The sequence below is a fragment of the Vitis riparia genome, chromosome 2, assembly GCF_004353265.1.
Source record: "Vitis riparia cultivar Riparia Gloire de Montpellier isolate 1030 chromosome 2, EGFV_Vit.rip_1.0, whole genome shotgun sequence".
Lineage (NCBI taxonomy): Eukaryota > Viridiplantae > Streptophyta > Magnoliopsida > Vitales > Vitaceae > Vitis > Vitis riparia.
Window position 1 is genome coordinate 16,083,776 of NC_048432.1, and position 11,317 is coordinate 16,095,092.

General features: G+C 35.1%; 1 protein-coding gene across 1 annotated transcript; it reads right to left on the reverse strand.

Moving 5' to 3' along the window:
- Positions 1-1,740: 1,740 nt before the first annotated feature.
- Positions 1,741-10,201, reverse strand: LOC117907783 (raf homolog serine/threonine-protein kinase Raf). Its single transcript, XM_034821440.1, has 15 exons — positions 9,873-10,201; positions 7,952-8,348; positions 7,737-7,859; positions 7,550-7,654; positions 6,315-6,894; positions 5,183-5,223; positions 5,021-5,089; positions 4,833-4,933; positions 4,369-4,447; positions 3,553-3,651; positions 3,392-3,460; positions 3,169-3,218; positions 2,684-2,765; positions 2,499-2,593; positions 1,741-2,404 (listed from the first exon to the last, which is right to left on the reverse strand). Exons 1-15 carry the CDS (start codon positions 10,133-10,135, stop codon positions 2,287-2,289), a joined length of 2,271 nt encoding a protein of 756 aa, XP_034677331.1. The 5' UTR covers positions 10,136-10,201; the 3' UTR covers positions 1,741-2,286.
- Positions 10,202-11,317: the final 1,116 nt, after the last annotated feature.

The following is an 11,317-nucleotide window of genomic DNA, read 5'->3' on the forward strand; positions in this document are numbered from 1 at the left end:
TTATTGGGCTGCATCTCCACTTTGCTGTCCCTGATGTCGTGCTACAGTAAGCATGGCATGTTCGTACGCCCTAACCTCAACGACGTCGTTTATTCTAGCGGTCTAGGAAGTGGAATGGGGCCTCATTGACTTCCAAAATAAAAAATAGTTTTTGTTATTATTGTTCGTAATTCTCGACGTGTTCGTACTATTTTAATAAAGAAACCATTAAACTTTTATAAAATAGTTTTGTTGATTATTATAATAAAAACACATAAATCGACCTAAAAAGTAATATTACATAAAAAAAAAGAGAAAAAAATATACTGTATCAAAATATTGGTACAAGAAAAAAAAAATATCATAAAAACATAATTATCGTAACCTTAAAACTATTAATTCAATCCCTTCATAATCACTATAGACTCTAAAAAAACTCGTATAATTATAATTTCACCATGTATATCACACCATTAGTATAAAATAAAATTTAGATCATCAAACTTTAATAATTATTATTGAAAATATTTTGCCCTTTATAATTTTCGATTGCAAGTCTTCTGATATCTAAAATCCGATAGGAGAAAAATTATAATTTTTTCTTAATATTATAAATGTTTTTTTTAAATTTTAACAATTTTTTTAACTAAAAATAGATAATATTTACACAATTAAAGTTAATTTTCAATCTTTATATTTTCAAATGACATTATCTGTTTGTCTGTTTTAAAACCGTAAAGATCCGAGATTGTCAATTTATTTGTTTTAAACCCGTGAACACCTTTTTAGCCCCTATATGTATAATGAATATCGGTTGAGGAAAGTGTTGTAACATTTGTTTACTTGTAGCATGTGAAAGTGTACTTGAAATTTAATGAGAATGGAGCACAAAAGTTAGGTAAGAAGTTTGATTCCACATCTCAACGTACAAATAAAAGTTCATAAATTTTGTAACGCATCCTCATTATAGGAGCCGCAATTAATGGATAATTTTTTTTTCTCTCTTCTTTTTTCGGATATGGGTGGCAAATTGGCAATGAATGATAAGAGTTGAATTTCAACATTTAATTTAATTTGATTTGATTTCAGTATAAACATGTACCAGAAGGGGCCCTGCCCCTGTGTGGTTTGTTGAAGGAGGGCAATGAATGAGTGGTGGATGTGTAAAGGATGGAGGTGAAGTATTAATAGAGAGGAGCCTGCCTGCTTTCATTAAATTTTAATGCTGGCCACGGTTTGCTCTTATCCTCCATTGGAGGAACAGCTGTGTAGAGTACACTGCTGCTTGTTTGACATTTAATGGAAATGAAAAGAAAGAAGGGTTTTGAGAATTTATGTTGGATCATAAAAGATTATTTGAATTTATTGATTTAATTAAGTGGCCTTGGCCCACAACCACACATGCCATGGATTCCAACACCCTTCTTCAAGGATTGTATTCCTTTAGGGTTTAGAGGAAATAAAAACATATATTGCATAACCATTTTTTCTAATTATAATGTGCTTAGAGGTGACAATTTATGTTAATGAGTCGAATTTGTGTCGTATCAAAACTCAGACACTCGATTAAACAGGTTAACCCACGCACAATATTAAAATATGACCTAATTATTGAGAGTTAACTCGATGTATTTAATAATTGGATCTAGTAATATCATGCCCAAATCAATATGAATAACTTCTTAATTTGACATATTCACGATTTATAATTAAATTAATCGATATGATTATTAAATATCAGGTTAAATTTATGCTATAGTGTTGAGAAAAAGAACGTTATTTATTAAACAATTCTTATAGTTCAATATGAATTCAATTTAAACACAATTATACTCGACCCAAATCTACAAAAAGAGTGACAAATCGTATCAAACTTTACTAACCCAAACTCCAATACAAATTCTTCCTTTCAACAGTAAGCAAAGGGGTCTCTCACACTAACAAGCAATGAAAACTCTAATGTAAGGATGATCATCTCCTTGCTGGAAGGGGCTGGAAGCTGATAAACTGAGTTGGTGCCATTGCATTGAGGCCCATGGAATGTCACATTGAGCAGCGTTGTACAGGGGTCAAGCTATTTTACATTATTTCTGTATGGTATAAAGGTTATATATCCACAACGAAACACACTCTAGAGTGAGCTGTTACAGTCATTTCTTCTCAGAGCAGCACCATTTTGCCTCCCAACTAAGAAGTTTCAACACTCCACCCCATGCAAAGACAAAACTTTCACGTGTCAACCGTGTTTCTACACTAGGTTGCTATGTCTGTTTGTTCTCCTACTGTCTTAAGCCCATTTTGACGAGTTTAAACCACATGCAAATTAAGGCCCCGAGCTTCCTGGACGGATTCTGTTGCAAATGCCTGGATTAAAGATGTCACGCAATGAATTAAGTCTACAAACGATGGACGTTGCTCTGGGTTGCTGCATTTTATAAGTAAGAAAGTGAGGTTTAGTTTCAGTGACTTGCATGCTCCAATGTGGAATGGAATTGAATAAGTAGGAGGTAGAAGTATACGTTTTCCAGCAGTCTTGGATAAGGGATGAAACTCGGGGATCAAGGCCTTCTGGAAGATCTAACCTTCTATCCATGAAGCCTACAATTCCAACAACCTTCCAAATGGAATGGGATAGGGTTAGTGGAGCTTTTGAAGACTTAAAGGAACAAGTTCATGAGAGAGGGAGAGAAGGAGAGAGAGAAACCTGCAAGGAATTCAGGTGGACCCATGGAATGGACTGAGTCATGAGTTCCCACAGGATGACCCCAAAGCTGAACACATCAGACCTGTTCAGAATGAAAAATGACATATATGCATTAGCCAAATGTTGTGCGTGATTGCCACCTGAGAAAAAAAATGGTGGAAAAAAGAAAAAAAGAGTCTGCCCCTTCTAATTGTTAACTGCAGATGGTCTACTGACTCCAAAAATTATGACCAGGATGTAAAGAAAGAAAGTTCCCAATTAATCAGAAAAACTGACTTTTGAATCATAAACCATCCACATGGTAGGTTGAGTGGATTCAAAAAGATGGAGAACTTCTTTCTATTCTATGAAAAGAGAGGCGCTAGGATCCCTAGATCTTGAAGAATTCAGGTCCATTAAGCAATTCTCCTTTCCACAAAGGGAGAATGAAGAGAAATTGTTAAATCATTTATAGGGGCTTTTCAAGCTCGGTTTCAGGAGATCACTTTTCATTTGAAGGATCGTTTCGAAGGACTTCAGGAGCCATCCACTGAGGCTGCATTAGGGAAGAAAAAGTCAAGATAGTGCACTGGAAAAATTCATTGCACACACAAAAGCAGAGATGCAATGAAATCCACAACAGCAACAATGCATATTATTATCAAACGTGCTTGCAATAAGCAGAATTTGCAAATAAGAATTGAAGAAAAACAAGATCAAAATCATTACCGTTCCTCTTCCAGATTTTGCAGTCAAGAAAGTAGTGTGCTTCAACTTTGACAGACCAAAGTCACCAACCTGATAAAAAGAAATTATGTAACTTGTCTAAGCAACTTGTAAAATGCTCAATCTACCAAAATCATTTTAAGAAATTTACTAGGAGATAGTACCTTGACATTCCAATTTTTGTCAACTAGCAGGTTGGAAGATTTCAGGTCTCTATGTACTATTGGTGGATTCCTGTGATGCAAATAATTCATACCTCTAGCCTGCAGTCAGAAAAAAAAGGTATAAATTTAATCTCTAACTCAAAAGTTACAGCATATCCATTGATTCTGGTGTGTGTGTGTGAGAGAGAGAGAGAGAGTGGATGTAAGACCTATTCTTAGTCACAACTTTTATGAGGAAGTGACATTACGAATATGACATGAACAGCCATCTCCACAAAGAGAGATGATTTGTCATGAATAGGTTTGGTATGCATAAAAAGGTGTGACTAATCAAGTGGGAGCATCTAAATGATGCAACTCTAGTAATGGATGAGTCTTCTGAATCATGAAAGGTTGTCTTTTTCCACCTCTTCAACATCTAAATAAACAGATATAGTCTTAGGCATTTGTTATCATCTGCAATTTTCATTCTTTTGGGTGTGCATGTTCTACAAAACAATCTTTTGTGTTCTAGTTTTCGGAGCATTCTTGTTCTTTCCTTTCGGAGTTCATGTTGTTTTCAGGTTGTGCAAATCCTACAAACAGTAATAGCAGTTCTGAGTCCTTAGTACCCTGGAGATTGTTTGCCTTTCATTTCTATTTGCGCTTAAAGTTCCACTGGAAGGGAGGTGAATTTGTCTTAAAGGTATTGTCAGCTGACTGAGATTTGTATTGAGAATTTTTTTACTTGTCTCTAGGCATATATGAAAGTGTTCTTTGAAAATTTTCCAAAAACTAGTAAAAGAAGAAGCTCATGCATTTAAATAGAAAACATACAACATCAAGAGCCATCCGGAGACGCCGCCTGATGTCTAAGACCTGATTGCTTTTGTGAAGTACTCTGAAGAGGCTTCCCCTGGACAATTAATACAAAATTAATCCAACTGCATGACATCTCTCCATAAAAGGAACAGCATACCAGAATATGCACAAACATGAGATTTGTGGGTTGACAATAGGCAAACTGTATCAACAAAAGCAATAAACATTCAAAGAGGGGCAAAAAACATTCTAATGAGCCATTGGAATATCATATTAAGAATCTGTTTGGTGGTGATTCTAGTAAACGTTTCTAACTTTTCTAGCACTTGAAAATTTTTATCAAAAGAATTGCTTTGAAGTGTTTGAAATGTTAGAAACACTTCCTAGAATCACTGCCAAACAAGCTCTAAGGTAGGTTTCACCAACCCATCCTATTGAACATTAAGCACACCTTAGCAACGTGAGAGATGCTTCTCTACCTGGGTAACAACTCTGTAACAATGGCAAGTCGCTCTTGTGAATATACTGCTCCCATGAAAAGCAATACATTTGGATGTCTCAATCTCCTCATTATATCAATCTGAAGAATATAGGTCTCAGGATCTGGACTTCTGACCACTGACAACACTTACAATCAAACAGATGTTCACTGAAAAGTTCTAAATACCTCTTTTTTATAGTCTTGTAAAGTCCCTTCGCTGTATTCATTCCCAAAATAAACCTTAATTGCAACATCCTGATAAACACAGAAACAATCATGATTGTTATATTGATTCACTGCCCTCTGAACAGGATAAGCACTCGAAGATTTATAGATTTAAAAAGTTACCGATCCATTCCAAATTCCATGATAGACAGCAGCATATGAACCTGTAAGGCAAAAGGAAATGAATAGGTACAAATAAAATGAATGCAAAAATCTTTCTGCTTGCATTATGTTATGCTTCCCATTTTCTGAAGTTTTTGAGTCTCAACATTTACTAAAACAATAATACCAAATATGCATTTTGCCTTTGACCAACATATGATTTAGAAGGCAACTTCCCACAAGGTCAAGGAAGGGTTGCTTTTTGTTAGTTCTGAACAGTAGTAGACATTTGGTGGCATTTGTTTTTTTATCTGAAATTTGAATAAGCCTGAATTTGTCTGAAATCAAGGCAAAGATGTCATCCAGACTTCAAATTTCAAATAAAAGTTAAAATTTTGGAGTTTTTGTATTTAGACAAGATATCTAAAAACTAAGGTGGTGTTTGTTTTTTTTACTTAACTCTAGATAGAACTTTAATACTTAATAGTATTAAGTATTAGGTTGTTTGTTTTTGTAATATTTTAGTTCTATTAAGCATTAAAAAGAAAAGAAAAATCAACATGTTGCTTTTCCCATTTAGAAAAAGCCAAATATTTTGGCTTTTTCTATTCAGCAAAAAATTTATAATAAGTTATGAAAAAGTAGAAAAACAAACAACCTAAAGTCTGAAAGCGAATTGCTTTCAACAAAAAAGCTAAAAAAACAAACACCCTCTAAGACTAACTTAAAAAACAAAGGCCACACAAACATCTAAAGTCTATCAAAATTTCAAACAAAAAAGGGGGTAATGTTTCCAACAAAGTGTGTTATTTAAACATTTTTGAATGTGCTCCAAACATGAGAATAATGGCAGTTTTCATACATCATTCCTAGATCTACTTTTCCATGATCAAATGCACCTACACACACAAAAATAAACATATTTAAGCTTCACACTAGCAGACACAAATAAGCATATTAAGCCTCAAAATAAAACAAATAGGTCGTTGTTGAGTTATTAAGTGAATGGCATCGAAGAAGACATTAGGAGCGATTCTCACTTGTAAATTCCCCCTCCCACAACAACACACATGCTAAAAAAGAATGAACTCAAGAAAAAAAGAGCATGAGAGCATAGGAAAGATTTAACATAAACTGAACCTCTTCACCCTACCTCGGCCAATCTCCTCACCAAAATGTAAGTCTTCCCACTGAATCTCACAATCTGAGACTGAGCTTGACTCACTATCTGTTTTACTTGATGAACTTCCATTGTTGCTATTGATGCTTCCCCCTGTGCCTGGAGATTGATTGACATCTGGGTGCTGTTGCACTGAGCTTTGTATCCCCAGGACTTTCAAGTCCTCTAGTTCTGGCTCTGACTCCTTTGCATCCAATTGAAAGGTTAATATTGGAGATGAACATCTGAGTCCGGGCACTGCAAAACACTTGTGGCACTCTTTGGAAGAACCCTCTCCAGGAGTATTTGGAATCCTGTGCTCATTACCATTTGAATATTCTCTTTCTGCAGCAAAGGAAACAATTTTTTTCTTGGGATTTTCTCCCTTATACCTGGTATCAAAATTGCAGCAGTTTGGACATGATTCTTTTGCATCTCTATGATAATTTGGCTCTTTTATTACTTCATTGCATACTGAAGAATAGGATGAATTATTTTGTTGAAAATTTCTATCATCTTCTTTTGCATTTTTTCCACTTCCCCTGATGCGCAACTTTGCTAATACCTTTGCTGCCTGCAATCATCTCAAACAATTGCATCAGTGTTGATGTCATTCAAACAAGAAGTTATATGAAAAATAAAATTTAAGGAAAAAAAAAATGTTCTGGTGATTATTATTTTTGAATGGTAAAATATGAAAAAAATTCTATGATTTCAAGGTACTTCAGAAATATACTCAGCTTATTTGTTAAGCATGAATTACCTAGCAGTATAACATAAAGTGACACAATTCTGTAATTATTCACAAATATCAAGAATATTTTGAACAATTAGTTTTGTCACCTGTCATCGTCCATATTGTTAAACTACCAATTCACCCTCAAATACTTAAGCTATTAGGTAGTGAATCGGCCTGGCTCATGAACAGCCCTCTTTTGGCTTATGTGTGGGCTCATTAATCAGGGAAATAAACATGCAGTGAGATTTGAGCTTGACCTATTGACAACCAAGGCTCTAATACCATGTTATGATACAAACTTGACTTAAAAGCTTAAGCCATTAGATAATAGTGCGCCAACAATCCATATCAAGTCGATTAAGCCCAAACATACATCATTAATGAAAACATATCCTACATTTTGAATTATTCCCTATCTGAATAAAATCAAAACCCAAGTTCTAACTTCTAAGTGACTCTAAGAAACAAAGGTGAAAGATAAAATGAATACAATTTTGTAAGGTTGAGCGAATTGAAATGCAGATTCATCCTTTGGAATGATCCACCCGTCAGTTCTGCTCTTCCTGATGTCAAAATGGAGCCTAGGATTTGCATCCTGGAAAATGAGAAATTTCCACTGTCTCATTTTACTTCATTATTGTAACATAGTAGAAAATACCAATAAGTTAACAGCTTACTAGTGTTTCAGACTTCTCTGAACTCTTATCTTTGGCATCCAGCATGTTCTTCCCCTTTTCTTGGGAACTTGCAGATGGATTGCATGCATCCTCCCCACAATTTTGTGACAGAACTTTTGAGGCCTGAGGAATTTATACCACACCCATTTAGAAACTAAACTGAAGGAACCAGAAGAAGAAAATAGAAACAAAGTCGAAGTGTTACACATAAGCACCGGATTTGAAACAGACGATGCAATCTGTGGCTGTGATTGCCACTGAATCTTTTTCAGGTTTAACTCCCGTACTCTATGTTGGCAATTAGCATGATCCTCATATGCTCTCAGATTTTGAGAGGTTATATTATTAAATAAAGCTGCATCACTTGAAACAGTGATAACACCAACAAAATCACCGTCCTCGTATAATGGGCTTTTTGTCACTATAGCCATAAATATCTCACCAGACCTCTTCTTAAGAGGAAACTGACCTGACCATGATTGCCCATTGGTCAACTTTTCCATGATTTTTTTAACATGTGTATAATATGCTTCATCAATAAGAACGTCAACGACTCTTTGCCCAAGAACCTCACAATCCTTCCACCCATAGAGTTTTTCAGCTGAACGATTCCTGAAAATATAATATATTTTATTCCACTAAAAGTAAAAAGTCATGAGGCTGAAGCTGCACAGATAGCAGCTAATATACCAAAAAGAAAAAAGAAAAAGACTATCACAGCTTAAGATCATTGACCTCTGGACTCAGTTGCCATGGGCAGTTACAGAGCCCAGAGCAAGATGGAGATGTATTTACCAAATGAGCATGTGCTTTTACCCCTATTGCAAAATTTGCACAATGTAAATGGGAAAACGACAGTTGTTCACTAAACTTATCCGGGTGAAAGTTGTGTCTTTGACTTTTCAAGAAGCACTTGATTTTAGCAAACTTTTTAATGGCACAAATTTCAGAAAATTCAGATTAAAGCTCTTCAAAACATGTGCTCAATCATCAATTCAAATTAAAAATTTTTTGCTTTTGCGTCAAAAAATAAAATAAAATAAAATTATTGAACCACACAAGATAATGTGTAAATTAATGGCCCTGTAGACACCTACAAGCGAGAACAGAAAAATAAAAATACAAACTTGTGTTCTAAATCAAATTCTTCAACTGTATTCAAAGTTACATTGGAAGTACAAATTCATCATCCTAAACAAAAAAATTTCCAGAAGATGCCAGCCATGACCATCAATGTATGACACTAAAATCTAAAATTGTGTCAATTCAAGAAGCATTGAGCTGATCTTACACCTTATTCTTGGTAATGAGTCTCATTTTCTTATATGGCTCCATTATAGATTCAATCTGGATAAAAATGCATACATACTACTTTCATAAGATATCCACAGACCCCCTAGATGCATCAAATATTAAATACAAACAAACAAACAAAACAAAATCTTCTGAACAAGCCAGAAGTAAAAAAGAAATAAGTTAGATTATCCAGTTTCACAATCATGACAAGGACCCCCTTATAATATGCAGTGAACATGGATCAAACATATAGTGAACCTAGAGATATAAGCCATGATACCCAAGTTATTAACATTCACCTCAAGGCTTGAGCCTGGTTGGGCTTTTTGTTCCAAATGTTCTTGTCAAGTTCCTTCATCATGTGTCTAAACCTTGGTATTATGAGCATGTTCATATTAATCCAACTAAATGAAAAGCAAGAGAAAAAAACAAGGAGAAGGTCTAATTGATTCAATGGAAAGAAACCTTCAATAGAACAACTGCCCGTATTGCAAATACTACAAATACTGTTCCTCCGGGTAGAGCCATACAATTAAACATAGAAAATACATAAGCGTTCCACCTTCAAACAAGCTTTAGATTAAACTTCCAATTCAGTTAATTCATTATTCGAGGCTTCACCTTCAAACATATGCGTTCCTCCGCATATGTTTCGCTATAAATAACATGAAACCAAACATCTTTATGCATCAGTCTCATCAAAACAATTCAGACATCAGCTACTCTATGCTAAATCCACCAGGAATATCAAGAAAAGATCATGAGTGGAGAAGAAAATAAAAATATTAACCAAGAATCAATGAAGCAACAAGCTATTTCAAATGGGTATTTGATATATACCAGAAAAAAATCTCCCCAGACCAAGGCGTGAACACATAAACAGAGTGACCCATTGAATCCAAGACACTCCGGCACGGACCCCCGCCGGAGAAATACCCCGGAACGTGACCCCATCCGCTGTCCGGCCACAGAGTGCCGCCGTCCTCCTCCTCCTTGCTCCGCTCCTCCATCAGCACCTCCAACTGGGCTCTCAAATTCGCCTGGCTCTGCTCCAAGCTCCGAAACCGATCCATCAGGGCCCTGTACACGTCGTCGGCGGCCATGGGAATGTTGTGGTGCACCCGGAGCTCAAAACGCGTCGTTTTATTGGAATGGTCGCCACGGCCTTCTATGTTCTATGTCACTGTCGTTTGTATATTATTTTCTGCACGAATCGTGACAGTAAATACTGTTGGCCACGTGGCAGTGCCAGCCCAGGGGAGCGAATGAGGTGAGACTGCAGGGGAACAGAGGGCATATTTGGGAAATGAAATTTTGTTCTGTTGTGCTTCACTGCTTCGTGAAGGAAAGGCGTGGGATTGGCTAGCGGGCTGGCGAGGTTTATCCACTTTATCCCGAAAATACCCCTGTCTATTCCCTTAAATGGCGATTTTAGGCTTTGCCGCCATCGGGTTGAGCTTTGAAAGAAGGAAGTGAGATTCGCAAAGGGTTTGGTTGCTTACACTCAACCGTATCATATTATTTTACGACCTCAATGCGTGGCTGTCGGTCAAAGGATAGAGAAAATATTGTGCGTGTGCAGTACCACTTTTAGGTTAATGACTGAGACGCTCGACGAATAGGATACTTCATATTTTTCACCTATTAAGTTCCTTCAATCTCAAACATTAGATGTTAAAAATGGGAAACATAAGATATTAATATTTGATAAGTATGGGATTTAGGTGATGCATTGGTTCAACATAACTAAAACTCTCTTATTTTAAATTATTTATTTAAGGTTATAATGTCTTCAACATTATTGAATAAATATAACAAAACTTATTGCATGGTATAAAGATGACAATAGTCGGGTTTTTCCAAGTAATCACTTCGCTCCTAACGAAAATGAAAATTTTCTAAAATACTTAAATGTGTTTAGGATGAATTTGAACATGAGTTTGTCCAACTCACAATATCATGATTATATATAAATTTAAATAAAAAATTATTTTAATATATTTTTTTTAATTTTTAACTTTTTAAATATAAAATAAAATATTACTTTCACTTTAAAGTTTATAAATAAAAAATTAAAGAATATTAAAAAAATTTTAAACGAATATATATATAAGAATTTTTTATACTCGTCCTATCATATTTTGTTTATTTATATTTTAATAAGAATAAAAATATATTAATAAATGAGAAATGGTTGGATGCGAGTGACCCATTTCACCCGTCTTGTTTGTTGTCATCCTTAAATTATCAAACACAATACATTTACTATTAGAAATCACATTAAT

What these genes read in the sequence shown, in the direction of transcription:
- LOC117907783 (XM_034821440.1), bottom strand. Translation starts at nt 10,135, where the DNA reads ATGGCCGCCGACGACGTGTACAGGGCCCTGATGGATCGGTTTCGGAGC. An exon ending in CAGAGAAGTCTGAAACACTA is followed by an intron (nt 7,655 to 7,736) that starts GTAAGCTGTTAA and finishes CTCATTTTCCAG; the next exon opens with GATGCAAATCCTAGGCTCCA. An exon ending in AACGATCCTTCAAATGAAAA is followed by an intron (nt 2,766 to 3,168) that starts GTGATCTCCTGA and finishes CATTCTGAACAG; the next exon opens with GTCTGATGTGTTCAGCTTTG.